This window comes from Sebastes umbrosus, chromosome 16, assembly GCF_015220745.1.
Source record: "Sebastes umbrosus isolate fSebUmb1 chromosome 16, fSebUmb1.pri, whole genome shotgun sequence".
NCBI lineage: Eukaryota > Metazoa > Chordata > Actinopteri > Perciformes > Sebastidae > Sebastes > Sebastes umbrosus.
Window position 1 is genome coordinate 7,400,804 of NC_051284.1, and position 19,963 is coordinate 7,420,766.

At 41.5% G+C, this 19,963-nt stretch overlaps 1 protein-coding gene across 1 annotated transcript in view; it reads left to right on the top strand.

Moving 5' to 3' along the window:
• The window catches only part of pdss2 (prenyl (decaprenyl) diphosphate synthase, subunit 2), a 36,704-nt gene extending 18,159 nt beyond the window's left edge, over positions 1–18,545 (top strand). Inside the window, exons 3-8 of the mRNA XM_037796423.1 lie at positions 3,049–3,247; positions 9,486–9,560; positions 11,471–11,644; positions 13,534–13,665; positions 14,595–14,630; positions 18,148–18,545. Coding sequence (XP_037652351.1) covers positions 3,049–3,247; positions 9,486–9,560; positions 11,471–11,644; positions 13,534–13,665; positions 14,595–14,630; positions 18,148–18,303 — 772 coding nt within the window. The 3' untranslated portion in view covers positions 18,304–18,545. The remainder of the gene's footprint in view (positions 1–3,048; positions 3,248–9,485; positions 9,561–11,470; positions 11,645–13,533; positions 13,666–14,594; positions 14,631–18,147) is intronic.
• The last annotated feature ends 1,418 nt before the right edge of the window (positions 18,546–19,963 follow it).

A 19,963-nucleotide genomic window follows, 5' to 3' on the forward strand; every position in this document is an offset into this window, starting at 1 on the left:
TCCTGTTAGGGTGGGTTTCTTACACATGCTGATGGTTCAGGACATCTCTGACTACAGTCATGCTTAAAATCAAACATTTTTACCGTATGAATTTAGAGATTTCCCCAAGAAAACGTCCCACATTTATACCTTCAAATAGCTTATTTTTGGATATCTGAGGTGCTATAAAAACCCAAGTCCAGATAATGACTGATATATTTGTGTTCAGGACATCTGATATCATCATTGACATTAAAAATGTCCATTGAAGCCAAACCTTTAGAAGTCTGATTTCTCCATTATGAATTATTGTTTGGCGATGATGATATATATGCCGCAATATGATGTGAAATTGTCTTCCGTGACCGCCATATTATCCCTTTTAATATATTTGGGTGTATAAAGTCAATGTGAGTGTTGCAAATCAATGATTAGGATTGCTTTATGGCAATATTATATTAAGGATTTAAATGATTAAGTGCCCTGATTTGTTGTTTGGTGGATTCGCCAAAACCAGGCATTCCCATCTGGTTCTTTTATCCATAAACGGTTTCTCAGTTGCTTTTTCCTTCAACTTTACTATATCACATTATAGTATATTGATATTGCAAAGGATAGGGGATCATATCTATATTGGTCACTTTTTCTCTGAAATAAAAATAATAAATACCAATTGTTAGGGCCATTCATACAGAAAAGACTACATTCATAAATAAAGGGGAACTCCACAGAGTGCTCCAGGGATGACGTATTTTTGTAGGCCAAACGGGAAGTTAGCATCGCCCTGGGTTCCCTCGACAAAAACCCAATGGGATTTTCCCATTTTGGATTTTTGCAGAAAGTAAGCTCTGTGGAAAACAAACGTTTATGATACTTACACGTTTTGAAGTCTGATAAAAATTGCCTCGAGTGATGTCACTTGAGTCAGCGTTGGTTGGGGCTGAAGACTACAAGTTTGACAAAGAAAAGAAGCTGGAGGTGTGGAGTTAAAAAGAAGTGAGCTTACCAGATCTCTGTAGCCCGCTCCTCATCTCAAGGCCAAACTTTTCGCAGGCGAGTTGCATTGTGGGTAATGTAGGTGGTAGATTTAGGGCTGAACGATTTTGAAAAAATATCTAATTGCGATTATTTTGACCGACATTGCAATGGTGATATGATTTGCAATATTAGTGGGAATCATATTTTTTTACGTCTGTATAGAAATTTTCATTGAAAAATGTATTAAAATGATTATAATTAGATTTTTGCAGGGATCTGCAGCACGACAGCATCTAATTTAAAATAGTATTTTAAACCTTTAACAAATATTGCGCCTCCTGCGATTTGAAAATTGCAGTAGGCCATATTGCCATTTTGATTAAATATTGATTAATTAAGCAGCCCTAAATTCTGACTAGAAAGAAAAATGTGTGGGGATTTAAAAGACAATATTTGTTTCTGCTGCATTGATTTCGATCCATGTGTCCTAAAATGTTATAGGAGTGAAATGCTAAATCGAAGAAGTCATTTTTAATTGATATTTTCTAATATTTAATTTGTTAAAGATAATTAGGTCTCTATTTCAAGGACAAATGACGACCACAGTCAGCTTCTGATTTCTTAATATGTACAACAAGTGGTCTGAGCTTGTTAGTCAGTTTAGATGAAGCTATGTAACCGCTTCCGTTTAACTTCTCAGACATGCAGTAACCGTGTTTCTAGCTTGGTGGATCGTCACAATGGAGCATTGATGTGAAGCCAAAAGCATGAGCAGATGACAGGTTTATCACAGGTTATTAATTAATTTTAAGTTTTTTTGGGGCTCAAATTACAACAACCAAGTAAACGGTCACCGTACGGCTGACCTTGGCCCCGGAATAACATTTAAAATGTTATTTGCATGACCTGAAATCAGCCACAGCTCTTTATCGCCTTCCCCTTGTTGTAACAATGAGTTCTCCTCTTGAAAACCCGCCGAGCGTAGCCGTCACTGCGAGGCACCTTGAGAACACGGCGCTGTCAATCTATTAATTTCCTCTTATTTAAACCCTGAACTTATTAACTCTCATTCGGGGCGATCGTGTTGTTGCTCTGCGTCACCGAGCTGAGAAACCAAGCAGACAATGGATGTGATTGAGAGGCGAAATAGATGACATTATTGAATTTTAATCACATCTTTTCCATGCCGACGTCGAACACGGCAATTACCTGGCAACAAGACGTGTGTGTGCGTGTGATTGTGTAAGTGTGTGTGTGTGTATAGGAAGGGGTTGGAGCGCAAAGGCAGACGACTGGCTCATCAGGTTCTCACAGCGGCTGAAAGAAGGTCGTAAGTGGCTATCAGCGCACCCAACCCTGTCTGGATGGATCCCTCCTGTCGCAGCGTGGCGAGCTCCTTCCATATGGAGAGGGGCCTAATTATCCCCCACCAATGGCTGAATCAACATTTGATTATATCCTCCCTAAGGCTGCTCTGAAAGGCTCTATTCAAAGACCACTTTTATGTCTTTTCTCTCATAATCAAGAATGGCTGTTATTTGCTAATGATGAGTTTAATTTCTTTTTTTAACACAACCCCTGACACGCTGTGCAGCGAGATGTCTGACATATGTGCTGGTTTTATGCCCTTGAGTGCGCTGATTTTGACTTGAAAGGTTTTTTTAAAACCAAATTGAAGTTGTGGAGAAATCTCTTTATTTTTGAAGATACACTCATTTATTCTTTTAAGTTGTCTAGTAAGTAAATGTTACTTCTTCTGTGGGGATCCCAGCAGTCTTCAGTCAAATAAAAAACTCCACAGTCTGAATATTGCAGTTTTATTGGCTAAATAGATGTTTTTCTCTTTTGCTGGAAGGATGAAATGAAACCCACACAATCCTTTGTTTTGATTGATTCCTTTGTGGTCAGCACACCTGTACACGCTGCTGAGAATGAGTTTTGAAACCGGCATAAAGACAATGAAAATGTTTCTGTCAAAAAGCTCTCTAACTGTCAAGCCTTAGTCTGGAACGCCTCTCTTAAAAGCTGTTGACAAAGAAAAGGCTGTGATTTTTAAGTGTAATTCTTTTTTTTTTTTTATCTGTTTCGTAGCCAGCGGAACTTGGCAGAAATCACCGAGTTGATTCACACGGCGTTCCTGGTGCATCGTGGGATAGTCGACCTGAAGGGGTGGACGGATTCAGACGGCCCGCTGAAGGACATGGAGTTTGGGAATAAGATGGCGGTCCTGAGCGGAGACTTCCTGCTAGCGAATGCTTGTACTGGACTTGCCCAGCTGAATAACACTAAGGTACAAACTGTAGCTCTGTGAAATATCTGACCTGACATCAGTGATATTAATGAGAAACACTGCCGTCTTAATATGAGCTCCCAGCGGTCCCTACAGCTCCACAAATCAATGTCTTTTTTCATCCCTACAACTTTGCTCTCACTCATACCACATCCAAACTCAGCATCTCACACCTGCAATAGTAATATATTGCAGAGTACCCACAGATCATTTTGGAATATCATTGATAGGTATTTTTTAGGGCTGTCAATCGATTACAATATTTAATCACATGATGGTCTATATCACGATACATCCATTCCTCCATACCATTCTCGTGAACGTGAACTGTGTTTAGGGGCCACAACTTCAGTAGACGTTTGGGCAGAGGTCAGAGAATTTGGGAACCAATGGAGTAGATGGTACTGTGAGGTCTTCTCTTTGGATGTCATGTTATATCTAGAAGTTCTGTATGTGGCCCTCTTTGCTTTTCTATTCAACCATGGTGAAAATCATTCTAATACTCACTCTCCAGGTCAACTTTAGCGTGTTTCACACTGGTAATATAAATCACATCAGTCCTCCAAAAACCTCTCAGACAGGGGTCTTTACAACAGCATATAGTTGAGACTGTGGTCAGGAGATGCCATAGACATGTATACCATGGGAATCTTTCTCATTGAGTCCTCATTTTTGGACGCGTGTGTGGTGGTGGTCTTGTAAGTGCACCACAGATCATATCTGCTGTGTAGCCTGGTAACCCCTCGCTGACAGATGCTGTCACCACGCTGCTCTGTCAGAATGCGGTTGCCTGAGTGGATCAAAATAACCATCTCTCTCTCCCCCCACCACTCCTGTGCCATCCGCCGGACCAGCCCTTATCGCTTTCCCTGCAGCTTCTTATTCAGCACACACAGTCTGGGGTTATGGCAGCAAAGAGATGCCCTCCCAAAATATGATGTAAGCGGTATCCGTGGTGCTTTTTGTGTGGGGAAACACGGCAGGAGTTGCAAGGAAACCACATTTCCTTTTATAAATTAAATATAATTTTAAAGGTGTGGCATTTCCTTTATAGTTCTAATTGGCTTTCATTAGGATTGGTCACTGCAACAGTACTATAAGAGATAATTGTCACTCTGTGGCTAAGCTACAAATTACAGTAATGCAACTGTTGTTTCCCTGGAAGATAGAAAAAAAGCATAGACAATGAAGTGATGGCAGATCTGCTGATGACTTGAGCTAATGATAATTTAAGTGGGCATTCCCACCAAGCAAGTTGGCATTGGTTGAACTGAAGTTTTGGAGCGAGCTGCCCCTTTAGTTTAGTTCATTGTCAAGGTGAGAGCAATGCCATTCAAACTCAAGTGGCACCAAATGACCACACAGCAATGCTTGAAACTATTAGTCCAAACAAACCTGCAGTGCTGTTGATGAGGAGTGTGACTGTAACCTGAAGCAACCACAGGAAACGTCCCCAAAGTGGAAGTTTTTTAAGGGTAATAAGGAGCTGGATATCTGATAGCCAGCAGTTACTCATGTTTGAAAAGGTTAGCAAAACAAAATGAACCGAAGGCAGTATGCAGTACGCTCATATTCAGCCCGGTTTTTGTGAAGCTGTTCTTTGCTGTTTTATGAACAGGGGAGGGAAATTAGATTACAGCAAACAGGAATGAAAAGTCCATCATCCTGAGCTCAAGTTACAGGAATGGGATTTGTTTTGACTAACGATTTTTAAGCTGGTGGGAAGGTCACCAAAAACCTGTTAATAAAGGAAAACAATGTGTAGACGTGATTTTTACCTCAAGAAACATTCAAGTATTGGAAATTAGGATTGCACACAACATCATCAAAACATCATAAAAGTATTGCATACTGTAACCAGCATGGGAATTAAGACTACACTTCACTGAGAGCTATCAAGTTGTGAGATAAAGGGACACAACAAATTTTTAAAAGAGAGTGGTCAAAATCTAAACAGTAGAGGCAGAGATATCCTGACTTCTAGTCTGGGCAACCACCAGGTCTGAGAAGTGAAGCCAATGCAGAAGTGCCTTAAACTTGTATTTTTTCAAACAACCAGCAGGGTGCTCTTCTGGTTGCAAAAAGAAGTCTGATTGTATAGAAGTCTATGAGAAAATGAGCCTACTTCTCACTTGATTTATTACCTCAGTAAACATTGTAAACACAAGTTTATGGTCTCAATCACTAGTTTCAAGTGTTCTCCAATACAGCATGATGTTCATTTAGTAAATTATAGTCCCATGTAGAGTCAAATAGACCATAAAGCATGGTATGCTTGAGGGCGTGGCTACATTGTGATTGACAAGTCGTTACCAGAGTGTTTTCCGGTCTTGGTGTTGTCCATGTTTTCGTCTTAGAACTTGAACCCTTTCACAGTATGTTTACAGTTCATGAAAGTTAATTGTAACATTTTTGGTCGCCTAAAAATGTCTTCTTCAGCGTTCGGTTGTACTTGGCTCTAAGGATGTCACGAGAACCGATACTTTGGAACCAAATCGATGCCAAAATTCTAAAAACGTGACGGTACTCTTTTTGTACAGTACCGAAGGTACCGTACGATGCCTGTAATCGGGGTCCGAAATTAACACCCACCGAGTGCCACACTGGCGGGTAAACATTTGTACCAAAGTCATGTTAGTAAACTATGCTTGGTTACACAGAGTTTCTACCATGTTTTGGCATCATTTAACATTACGTGCGCGCTGCTTCTGTCCTCTGCGTCGGAGTTTGACACACACACAACAGCGCCATGCAATATTTTCCTTTTTCTTTTTTTAACGCGGTATCGAATTGGGTATTGAGAATCGTGGAAATTCACTGGTATTGGTATCAACTACTACATTTCTGGTATCGTGACATCCCTACTTCGCTCCACCCTCTCGTGTCACTTCTGGTAGCAAAATGCCAAGATGGCAACAGCCAAAAACCAAGATGGCAACAGCCGATTTCTGACATCGTGGCATCCCTACTTAGCTCCACCCTCTCGTGTCACTTCTGGTAGCAAAAAGCCAAGATGGCGACGGCCAAAATGCCGAACTCGAGGCTTCAAAACGGCAGTCCACAAACCTATGGGTGATGTCATGGTAACTACGGTACGTCCACCTCTTGCAGTCTTTGGTCAAGCTTCAAAAACACTACATTTTCCATGATGCAACTGGAAACCATCTTTCATTAAGACTCCCCCTGTCTCCTAAATGCCCACTCATTTCAAACCCTGCATCTCCAGTTCATAAAAACAACCCAGATTACATCATCAGGGTTATTTTTTCAAAACATTGTTTCAAAGTTTCTCCAGAGCCACAGAAGACAATATTCAACACTATACAACTTTTTAATATAGGCTGACTAGTTGCCTACTCCTCGTGATGACTGAACTGAACTCCATGTGTAAAATTGGTGGAGTGTTCTTTTAAACTCTGCATCCAACCTGGTTTAGCTCCTTAGGATGAAAAAAAGGCATAGTTGCAGTTTTAAACTTAGAATTAGGCAAATGCATTGAAGGCCTTTTCGCTCATTAAAATCTGCCAATTGTCTCATATTTCTATTGGCTCCAAAGTGAGTTAAACTGAGTGCAGTTTGAGTCTGCTATGAAAAACTGCTAAACAGATTGTCCGTCTCTTCTTGCAGCTTGTGTGTGGTCATTGTCCCACATCGTTTTCAGGGTGACAGATGAGTAGTTCTTGCAGCTTTCGAAGTTTTTCTCATAAACCAGCCGTTTTTTTCCCTTCTTTTAAGGCAGCGAGAACGATGGAGATTATGTGTCGTGGCCTTGAGAGGAAACCTATGCCGCTACTTGTATAAACTGTAAAGCAATCTCACCGTGGGTCTCCGGTTTCTCCCCCTTCGCAGACCTGTCGGCAAAACACGATCTGGCTGGATTTGGGAATGGAGTAAGGGGGAGGCAGGGGGAGAGCTTATCTGATACTTTCCAAAAAAAGACCCCCGCTGGCCCCCACTTCCCAAGGCAGGCAGAGACACCACATCTGGTAATACTGTAGGCACATTGTCCTTCCAGGTCTGCGGGTGGAGCTCGGGTTTCCTCAATATTTTCCCCCGGTGGATTCAGTTACCCAAAGGGGCGCTGCAAGGCTGACGGAGCAGCCAGCGTCACCAGACTTTTCTGATGAACCAAGGATGTCTGGGATGAGCTGAAGGAGCTCTAAATTTAACCTCATTCATCTGAACTGCACGGGCGCGGCCTTCAATCCTTTGTCCACGCTGTTCTGTGGCCATGAATGAAGGAGAGAGACATAGACTTCAGATTTTTACCCATTCATTAGATCCAGAATAATCATTTGAAGAGATGCAGCCTCTCATCTGGTGGCTGATAAGGGGCCGGTAGAGTTTCTGTAAGCTAAAATGTAGTCATGCATGCCCCCTGTAAGAGGAAATGGGCAACTGCAGTCTTAAATAAACTACTCAGATCTCGACAAGGCATTATGTGACAGTTTTTAGCTTTTTTTTAAGTTGTTGCCCATCTTTAAATGTTTGTTTTTTAAGGTAGAATGTTAAATTCTCTAATGTCAGTTTCCCAAAAGCAGCACTTTTTTCCTTGTACAGTATATTGATTAACTTATACTGGAAAGAGTCTATAAGTGTTCTTTCTCATTTTTCATTTTTGCTTTCATCTTTCTGTACCTCTTTTGCAGAAAACCACCACTGTATAGATACTATAAGTATCAACAGATTAAAGCTGCAGTAGGTAGAATTGGAGCAAATAGGATTTAAAAAAGATATTTTTTATAAAAACTATACTATACTTCACTATATCCTGACAGTAGTGCATGAGACAGGTAATCTGAAAAAAAAAACATTTGTCTCTGTGTCCTCTGGTTTCCTCCGTTGCTCCTTATGGCATCTGCAGGATTTCCCAGACCGGAGGAAAACAACCAATCAGAACCGAGCTGGAGCCTGCCGTCTCTGAGCAGCTGTCAATCACTCATTTGAATCAATATGCTGTTATTGTAATGCCTATTTCTCACATAAAATGTTCTCAGAAACATCTTGTAGTGTACTGTTTAGCTGTGAAATGAGAATGTTTGTGACCCAGCAGCCATGTTGAGATCAGTTGAGGAAATACCAAGCACCGCCCAACAGCTGGAGCACACTTTCTCATGTTACAGCTAAACAGTACACTACAAGATGTTTCTGAAAACATTTGAGGCGAGAAATAAACTTACAGTAACAGAATATTGACTCATATTTGATCAGCGCCGTCTAGTTTGACCATTTGATCGGCGTTTGTGAGTGATTGACAGCTGCCCCCGTTGAATGAACAGCCAATAGGAACGCTCTCTCTCTGAAATTACCTGTGATTGGCCAAAGTCTCCAGTCATGGGCTAGATTTTTGTCTGAAAACAAAGCCATGAGGAGGTGCAGAAGTCTAGTTTTCTCTCAGAACACTTGAATTACAATATGCTGAAAGGTTACTATGGAAGTTTTGCCCCATGATGCCGAAAACTTTCTGTCTACTGCAGGTTTAATAATACAAATCTGCAACGCTCATAGGAACAAAGTGAAATAAATCTTGAGATAATTTGTGGAGAAAAATGAGAGCGAAGAGGACCCTGAAGTCGGATCATCACTCCAAAACCTTGTTAACCCCTCTGCTCTCTGGACACAGTCTCATTTGGTCCCACCATCTGCCTTTTAGCTCCATTTCAGCCCCTCGGACCGGACAGACACCTGATCTGTCTCTATCGACTGGACTTCTCTATAAATACAAAGTATAATGAATGAAGGGGAGCCTGCGTTATGAAATCAACAGGAGCTCCCCTGCGGCCTGATAATGAGCAGCTGAGTTTTCAGCAGTTCACCTGGTTTCCAACCCTCGTCTCACCTCTGATTTCTGCACCAAACCAGCTGCTCAGATGAGAGCGCCGATGGCTCGTGCTTCAATCAGGGGAAAATTGTGGTTTTTAATTACAAATGTCACGGATGAACTAAGCAGCGTGTCAGTTTTGATCGACCTCATTTACATCTACATTTTAGGAGTTTAATCGATGCTGTTAGCCAGAGTGATTTATAATGAGGGAGCAGGTTATCGGTTCAGTGCCCGAGTCCAAGGACACTTCAGCAGGACAAGTGGCTGTTTATGGGACATGTTGACTGCATTATTTAGCTTTGTCTTACAGATAACAGAGGATGGTGTGTAAATGTGTTGTTTTTTGTTGTTCTGATAATGCTTAAAGATCGAAATTTTAACCCAAATGTCTTGTGTTTTTTGTCTGTTTGACAGGTTGTAGAGCTGATCTCGAGTGCCATCGGTGACGTGGTTCAAGGAATCTACAATGAGAATCCCAGTAATATTGAGGTAAGTGTTTATATGAGGTCAAAGCATGACAGACTACACCACTGTATTTGGGAATTGTCCCTTAAAATATCCTTGAGTCAATTTCAATGCAAGGATACAAAATGAGTGACTTGAGACTAAAAATAAAGGCAAGGCAAATTCATTTATCTGGCACAATTCATACATAATGGTAATTCAAAGCGCTTTACCTACAAATAAACAGCATCACAAGATAAATTCAAACCACAGAAATGTTTTTTTTAAAGGGGCTATATTTAAGAATCAGAAATTGCTTGTTAACAGTCAGTGGAGACAGTCAGTGTCCTGTTGCTCGCACTTGTGCTCGCAGTATGTAGACACGAGCGAGCATTGGTCAAAACAGTGAGGGGACACACAATCTGCAACTTCACCGCTAGATGCCGCCTTATCCTACACACTGCACCTTTAAAGACAAAGGCTAGTGATATTCACTGTTTTTGCTATTGTCCATAACCACCACAAAAAGACCAAAAACTATGAATTCACCCTGCTAACAAGTACTGTGCTTTTGTTATTAAAAACACAGCCACACTGTTATACTGGGCGACATGTTCCTATGGTTATTAGTCAATCACATACGAAATACTCACTGAGCACTGAATGTGGATTAATCCACCACTGAAAATAATCCCCGACAAATGCACAATTTACTTCAGTTTGAGTAACATTTGCTAGACACTACAGTGCCCAGCTGTTTTAGGAGATTACTGAGCTTTTTTTTTTTAATGAATGCAAAGCGATGAGCAAAAATGTGAACCCCATCACCCAGCTGGTCCTGAGGTTGAGTTCACAAACCTGGTCCACTAACACACCAAGGCCTCTGGAACAGAACGTACCACCACTTAGACCCAAACAAATTACAACACAGTTAAAACAAAAATACATCACCCACAAACAAAGGCACAGAGCAAAATGCAATGCGATCTGGCTCTAAATCGACGGTACACCATAGCAGACTATCTGAGCATGGTTACTGATCTACAATTAAAAAGAACCTTGACAAAGTACAGACTGAGTGACATAGTAAAACCTGGTTCCCTGTAGAGGAAAGGCTGTGAAACAGGGCTACACTTCTTCATCAAACGTGACAAATCTAAAAAATATTAGGGAAATGCATTTCCCAAAAATGTATTTAAGAACCAATGGTTTTCTACAGCTCTCCGATAAAGACAAATTACCAATCCTGCTGGGGGAGGATGCTAAAAGCTGTGAGCTGGCAGCAGTCTATGTTGCTGCCTGCCATAAACGGAGGGACAGTGAGTGACAGTCACCTGCACCTTGTTATTGTTCTTGATCGTCTTTTGATTTTTAAAGATTTACATCTTCAGGAGGAATCAGTGGGCTCTTTCGAAAAGTGAAGCCAATGCCGAAAAATGTTATACACTGCTTTATATATGGTTCTGACTCTAGGCGCTACTAGCTGCTATTAATAAGAAAAAAACACATTGATGAATAATGAATTAAAAAGAGAGTCTTTCTGAAAGTGACCACAGTGCTGTCAGGTACCAGTGAGCAGGAGTTTCCCTTCATTTTATTGTGCTGTTTAGGTTCTGCAGGAGTTCAATTTTCACCAGAAGTGTTCATAGTGACGTCACCGTGTCCCTCAGACAAACCTCTTCTGTTGTCTGTTTATTCTAGAAAATGCTCGAAGATCAATTAACATTTTAGGATGGAGATTTTAGATGAACTTTTTCCTCTATTATCAAGTCTGTCATATATAAATAACTGAAGAACTTGTGTTAAATAGCTGTTACTACATACTGAAATGTAAAATCACAGAGCAAGGAGGGGTTGTTTTAAGTTCTAATGTGCTCTGTGGGAACTTTGAAGTTGCACAGTTGAAGCAGTGAGAGCTCAGACCCGCGGCGTCTCTACCTCTGTTTGCTCTGCAGGAGAATAGTCTCAGTGATGGCGTCGACGTGGCGGCGTGGGAGGAGCACACGTTCCTGTCCCACGGGGCACTGCTGGCCAAGAGCTGTCAAGCTGCGATGGAGCTCGCCAAACACGACAACGAGTCCCAAAGATTGGCCTTCAAGTACGGCAAGCACATAGCACTGGGCCACAAGGTACGTCTAATCTGATTGTACACCCACCGACACAGCAAATACCAGGGAAGTTGATCTTTGGAGGATAAATCCATAAGGGTCAACCAGCACACCAGTGGGCTGCTTTTTGAGATAATCACAGTTGGTTTAAAGGCCCTGAAAACGTATTTCTTCACTCAGCTTTTTACTATGAGTGATGTGAAACTACAAGAACACACAATATTCTGCCAAAGATTATAAGAAAAATATTGTTTTATATTCAGGCCAATGCAGTACTAAAGATTTGGAATCAAGCTTTCAGGAGCATTAAAGGGATAGTTTGGGTGTTTTGAAGTGGGGTTGTATGAGGTACTTATCCATAGTCAGTGTATTACCTACAGTAGATGGCGGTCATCATGCCCCAGGAGTACCAGCATGGGAGCAAAGCAATGTACTGCTGTGGACCTCGGCAGCAGCAATATATATTAATATATATATTTTAAACACCTAAGAGAAAGACCCACGTGAATAAAAAATCTAAATCAGCTTAAGTGTATGCTATATTTAGATTTATTTAATTGCTATACCTTGCCGTCAGACAATCCTTCCATTTCTGCTCTCTTTAAAGCCACCAGACTCCGTTGAAAAAAAATTATTTTACCTCGCAGAACACGGTGGTTGCTGGTCTACTGCTGCCTTGCTTGGTTAGTTTGTTTATGCTATTGTGTGACTTTGGTGAATCTGAACTAAACGAAAGTCACACACAGTAACACAAATAAACTAACCGATCGAGACGGCAGTAGACCAGCAACTCTCATGTTCTGTGAGGTAAAATTACTGTTTTGTTTAATGAAAACATAGACAGTATAGCTGACTCACGGCAAGGTAAACCAGTGAAAATATTCTAAATATAGCGTACAATTAAACTGATATAGATTTTTTAGGTGGGCCTTTCTTTAAGGTGTCTAAAATGTGTTTTGCTTGCCCGCGTCCACGGCAGTACATTACTTTGCTCCTGTGCCAGCACTCCTGTCCGTTTCTCCAAACTGGGGTCGTACTGACCATCATCTACCGTAGATTAAACACTGACTATGGATAAGTACCTCATACAACCCCACTTCCAAACACCCTAACTATCCCTTTAATATAGACTTTGGCCCTTCTGACCACCACACTCTTTCTTTTGTGACAGTGATCAAGTTAAATAAAAATAAAGGAATAAATCAGCTTCAAACAGGCTGATGATTGACTGCTTCGTCTTCTAACATGGGTGGATAGTTGGCCTTATTTTAGTTTAAGTCTTTTGATCAACTGCTTCACATCGTAGCTGATTTGATACAAACAAATTATGTTGAAAGGGGACAGAGGGATATATTTGCACTACGAAAATGCATTTGAAATATGTAAAAAACTGACAGCTTTTTGAAATGTAATCACCACTTTGTAGATGGAGCAGTATTTTGATTCTACCCTGCCATTAATTTAAGTGTTTAAGTGTCTTATTATTCAGAGACAAACATACATATGTAATGTCAGTGCCCCAGATAATGCAGATGCTCAAACATGTTTCAAGGTTCAGAGGCTGCATCTTATTGGTACTAGCATAAAAAGTCATTCATAATCACTCCCCCCCAACCCCAGTGCTGTGTTAGTACGTCCTCTCCTGCTGTGGCTCCCTGTAGCTGCCTGTCTGCAGGCCTCAGTGGCTACAGAGAATCTCAGCATGGGAGGAAACAGAAATGAGGTCTTTGAAGGACACCCATTCTCGTCAGGCTAGACTGTTCATCATGTTGCTCATTAACAGGGTCACTCTGAGTGTAGGTGCACGCTCACCTGTCCACGTTCTCACCGCTGAGTTGGTTTAATTGGTGCCTGGAAGTTACAAAGTACAATCTCCACCCGATTGACCGATGGTGCTCTGTCTTCTGCAGCTGAACTCTGACCTGCAGCCGTTTGTGAAGAGCAGAGCGGGAGAGACGGAGGCATTCAGTTTGAGCGCCGCCCCGGTGGTTTTCCACCGTCAGATCGTCGGCCAGGAGAGATGGCGTCAGCAGCTGCAGCAGGTATGAATGGGCAATGACGCCACTGCAGCAGCTAGATAGGTTTGGTTTTGTTTATTTGAATGGAGTCTTTCAGTCCGGTGGCCATGTTGCAGGCATAAAATGAACAGATGTCTGAGCTGAATTTGTACAATCTCATAGGTAAAGTGTAACAGGTCTTCTTAAGTACTGTTGGCGTAGATAATTTATTTGATCCAAGGTGCACTTTTCTCCATTCTTCATTTATTAAAAAATATAATCTTGGGTTTTTGTGACATATTGTAGCAACAGTGTTTAAAATGAAGAATTTCTTGACTTGACAAGACCGACACTGCTTCTAAGGATGGGTTAATAGCAGAGGTCAAATTCCATGTAGTCTATGTACCTGTATGTATATATTAATTGTAATAAAGTTTAAGTTAAGTTAAGTAGTAAAAAGTGAGGCTTCTAGCTGCAGAACTTGGTTTACCCCAGAATGTGTTGATTTGAAGTTCCGTTTCATCAAATCGAAGTTGTTGATCATAATCTTAAAGGTGCTCAACACAAAATTCGGAGCATATCTATTGCCTTCGCACGGCTCTCTCAACATGGCGATGGATGAGCTGGCGGCCTTCAGCTAACAACAGCAACGGCGTTATCAGCTGTAACCGCCGTATTAGCGCAATTCAGAGCGCTGGCCGTGAGCTAGCCAGTAGGGCACGCTCACATGCACTAAAATGCACTTGCAGCCGGCCCGGCTATGTCAACAAAGCACAGAGAAGCTCAGATTACAACACACACAGAGGGAGACTGACTTCATTCTCTGCTCAGGTAGACATTACTCCTCTATATCTTTACATATCTAACAGTTGTTTGCTGCTGTATTAATGCTCTGAATATCGTAAAGAGCACCTTTAAGGCAACCTTGGAAACCTGGGTAATGTAACTGATATTTACTCTCTCTTCTCTGCAAGGTAAAAACACAGAGAAACCAACTGGATTACTCGAAGGTAAGCCCACTGGTTAATGTATTCCTCTATGCAGAATCTGCCTCTTCAGTGAGCTATGAACTCTGTACTACACAATGTTACACAAATGCTGTGCCAATTCACCTGTTTACTCATTGGCACGGCATCTGACAGAGCCATCAAAGAGAAACAGGACGTCTTGTCACTGTAACCCATATCAAAGTTGAGACATGAGCTTCCCAAAGTCACTGTGTGAGGGAAGAGGGGGGCCGATAGGGGTGCAAGAAGAGACCGAAGCTACAGAGGAGGGGTCCGATGGTGTTGTGGGGGTTATCTAGTCCCGTCTGAAACCAGAGCAGGAAGGATTAGTTACCGAGGCCTATTTGCGGAGGAGACACTGAGGCTCTGAGACAGTGGCATTGTGAGAGAATCTCCTTCAGCGGACCTGTCGAAAAGGCGACACGGGGAGAAGTTTGAAGGGAAGGAGAGATGAGGGGACACGAGGAGGAAAGCTGAGAGCAGGACAGAGGGAGGGATGAGATTTTGGGGAGGAAACAGAAAGACCTTGGGCCCACGAGCGTAAAAGTTTGCTTTGATTCAGCACAAAGATGGGAACGCATAATTAGAGGAACTTTGTGTACATCTCTGGCATCTACAAATTGTCTTCAAAGTGTTTAGCATGTGTCTTCACCCCATTAACTCTGATGGATAACCATAAAGGTTTACAGAAACTCCCATTAGAAACTCTGTTAGTCTTTCATTCACAATTAGAAAACATCCCCAAATAAACACTTTTTTAGCAAGCAGATGTAAAAATGTATCATTTGGGCAGAAGGAGAATCCAGATTGGGTTGAAGTGAATATTATTTAAAGTAGGGCTGTCAGGCGATTAAAATATTTAATTGCGATTAATCACAAATTAATCACACATTTTTTATCTGTTCAAAATGTACCTTAAAGGGAGATTTGTCAAGTATTTAATACTCTTATCAACATGGGATTGGGCAAATATGCTTGCTTTATGCAAATGTATGTATATATTTATTATTGGAAATCAATTAACAACACAAAACAATGATAAATATTGTCCAGAAACCCTCACAGGTACTGCATTTAGCATTAAAAATCATAATTATATTCAAATCATAACATGGCAAACTGCAGCCCAACAGACAACAACAGCTGTCAGTGTGTCAGTGTGCTGACTTGACTATGACTTGCCCCAAACTGCATGTGATAATCATAAAGTGGGCATGTCTGTAAAGCGGAGACTCGTGGGTACCCATAGAACCCATTTACATTCACATATCTTGAGGTCAGAGGTCAAGGGACCCCTTTTGAAAACGGCCTTGCCATTTTTTCCTTGCCAAAATTTAGCTTGGTTTTGAGTGTTATTTAGCCTCCTTTGCGACAAGCTAGTATGACATGGTTGGTACCAATGGATTCCTTAGGTTTTTCTAGTTTAGGATCCTCACTCTAGCTTTAAAACTGAGCCCACTGCAACCTAAAAATCGCAAGTTGCGTTAATGCGTTAAAGAAATAAGTGGCGTTAAAATTCATTTGCATTAATGCCTTATTATTGTGTTAACTTTGACGGCCCTAATTTAAAGATAGTAATAATATAAGGAAATCAGTCAGTCGTTGCTTCCCAGCAGTTTCAACCCATTCACTGACACATAATGATCAGTCAGTGAGTAAAAATGGCTTCAACTAAAAAAGGAAAAGAAGATAAAAACTTGCCTCGGTGATCAATCTTCTTCTTTTTTATTGTTCAAATATTCTTTTATTTTTACATACATAAGTAAAGTAATGTTAATTTTTTATCATTTTTAATGATCCTGATCCTATTTTGTTGAAAAATGTCACAGCTAGAATACTAACTCATATATATATATATAATATATATATATATACTATAAATAGTTATGATGAGCTGCACCTGCATATTGATAAGATCAAAAAGCACCAGATGGGGTTTGAAGCTGGAACGAAAGAAGAATCAGGTGGAAGTGCACGTAGAAAGAACAGGATGTCGAACTTATGACACGGGCAATACTAAAGAGATGTGGGCAGTTGATGCAGAACAAAACAAGGCTAACAAATAAGATTGTGTGAAATAAGGGTGGAAAAAGAAACTTTTTCTAAATGAAATAAGCAGCCGAGTTCGACACCTGCAGTTTTTTTTTAAAAGAAGGAACGCCTACAGGGAATTCCTCCTCCAGAATTTATGAGTTAAATTGCCCTCAGCAAAAAGATGTCCCAACACAGCAGCAGTAAGTCACAAGGAGACGCCCAAATTCACTCAGTCTGAATACGTAAGCTGTATTCAGACTTGATGTTTTCCACTTCCTTGTGTATGAAATGTACATGTTGTGTGTGTAAGTCCTAGACGTTGTATACACCGGCATGCAGACATTTTCCAAATCGACTAAGAGGGGGCTGCCCTAATTTTAAACTAGATATAATATAGAATCATAATAAGAATCATATTGGAATTCAAATCCCTCACAGATTTAGGCAGTCACACTGAAACATAAAGAACAGACATCGACATTGTTGGGTGAGCAAGACATTTTAATCTTTGTTCAATTTATTACCTGGATTGTAGCAGAGACTGTCTGTGCAGCAGTGCTGTGATCCGGTGATCCATAATTAGTAGACTGAAAAGACAGCAGAGCTGTGAGATGCCCGTGTAGAACTTACAGAATCATATAATAACATAAAATCCAGTACATTTTGCTTCTCATCGTCTCAAAGATGGCCTGCCAATTTTTAAAATAGAACTCGGTGATGAGTCTGAAATGTTTCCCTTGTAGTTAAATGTAGTAAGTTGCCTCCAGTGGTGCCAGGGGCGGCATACATGATTGTGTTATACAATGAGGTTTCTGTTATTATTAAAAGAAATGCTTTGCATCTTTATGTCTTTAACGAGTCCATAACTTTAAGAGTATGCTTTCCCTGGCTCTTAAAGGGATAGTTTGGATTTTTTGAAGTTGGGTTTTTATGAGATATTTATCCATAGTCAGTGTACTACCTACAGTAGACGGCGGTCGTCACGCCCCAGTTTGGAGAAACAGACCGGAGTACCAGCAAGGGAGCAAAGCAATGAACTGCTGTGGACGGAGGCAGCAACAAAACATATTTTAAACACCTTAAAAAAGTCAATATCCGTTAAGTATACGCTATATTTAGAATATTTTCACCGGTTTACCTTGCCGTGAGACATCTGTACAGTCTATGTTTCCGACAAGGAACTGAAGCCGTACACTTAAACTGATATTGTTTTTTTAGGTGTCTAAAATACGTTTTGCTGCTGCCCCCGTCCACAGCAGTACATTGCTTTGCTTCTGTGCAGTAACTACTGTCTGCTTTTCCAAACCAGGGGCGTGCTGACCGCCATGTACTCTAGGAAGTTCACTGACTATAGATGGGTACCTCATACAACCCCACTTCAAAACACCCAAACTATCCCTTTAACAGTTTGTTGTGTTGACAGCTGAATGGTAACGGGAGTGACACAAAACGTGACAAACTAACATGTGTTTTTATCCCTCGACAGCTTTTGGCAGCAGTTAAGTCGGAGAAAGGCGTGAGCTCAGCGGTGGACTTATGCTGTTACCATGGCAACAAGGCTGTGGAGGCCATCCAGGCTTTCCCCTCCTCCGAGGCTCGATCCGCCTTGGAGAACATCGCCTCCGCCATCACCAAATTTTGACCTGGACACACACACACACACACACACACAGAGTGTTTTTGTCTGCTGAGGCAACAGGACGAGAACCACTCAACAGTTGACACTTACAAGACAAATCAACTTCTTTTTGAGCCGGGTGCTGGCTCATGTATGCAGAAACTGTTCTGTTCCGCTGCGGATGACAGTGTGCAGCAGAAATGCAGCGGCCACATCCATAAATGGTCATCATTAAAAAAAAAAAGAATAAAAACACATTACTTCAGCGTCATGTCATGCATTGTGTTGGCTCTGATACATACCCTTCCTATCCCGAGCGGAGGAAACATCAACGCCAAGCTGCGTTTAAAAACCTGGCAGTTTATTACCACCTTGCTTATCAGCGGAGGCACATACCAGGCAGAACGTAATTTAAGATGTTTTGAAGAATTGTTATTGTCATCTGGAAAATGTGCCATGAACGGCAAATGATGCACCACGCAGCACTTGTTCTAACAACGTTTAGTTTTTTTAAGAATCACCTAGGTTCACCCTGCTCTTTACTGCACACCTTAGATGGAGCTGAAATCATAGCTGCTGGATGTAGTGGGTGTTTGCCAAATTGAAGAGCAGCTCCAATCCAGCTGTAAAAATGTCTCAAAGTCATGTTCTACCAGGTATGTACCTCTACTGATAAGCACAGCTGCAAAAAAAAAAAGCCCTTTTTCTATTGGAGTTTGGCATGATATTCTCTCCACAGGGGGGGAAAATGGCATGAATCAGGAGTAATGTCATCTATGTTGCCTTATTATGTCTGTCCCCATGCCTGTATATGTGATCCAAGTCAACCCAGGGGCGGGGAAAGGTCACACAGTCTCTCCCCTTGGCCCAGCCAGCCAGCGCATTGAAGCTCCGCCAAGCAGTAATTATTAATGAAGAGACCTGAGCAAATGGACAGGAAATGCAGAGGTATTGATTGGGCCGGCTGCCCTGCTCTAAGCCGTACAGGCTGGCGCCAGCCTGGTGGCCTGTGGTTTCCCAGGCTGCTGTCTGCGGAGGGGGGGGGGGGGGCCAGCCAAGGTGTGAAACCAGGCCACCGCTGGCAGTTGTCTGTCACATCCAGGCCACACCTGAAGGACAGAGCACAGGAGACAGGAGATGAGAAAAAGAAAGGGACTGAGGGTACAAAGAGGATTCTGTGCTCAGCTCTAGAGAACAGCAACATATGTTGGTACCACATCAGAATGTGTTTTTGAGACTTAGAATTTGCATGAAGACTGTTGGTGCAAGCAAGGATCATGACTAGAAGTGCCGCTACGCAAGTAAAGGTTCAATATGTGACTTAGAAAAAGAGAGATGCCTCAAAAAGAGTTATGGAGTTGGTCCTGTCAGTAATGTTGCAATCAGTTGCAGGTTCCAGATTAAACTTTTACCTTTAAATTAGTGATTCTCAAAGTGAGGTTTTGGGGACCCCAGGGGTCCGTGACACTCTGTCAGGGGGTCCACGGAATAATTTGCTATAAATTATAAAATTGAGCTGTATCATTAAAAAGTGCAGATTGGGACCATTTGCACCAATAAAACTAGCGTATTGTGTACATTACTCCTACTCACGTTAGTTTCGGGCCAACAGAAACTCTGATATGATTGTGAAACACAGCAATACGTTCATTATTTTGAAGTTGAAGCAATAAAATCGCCCTCC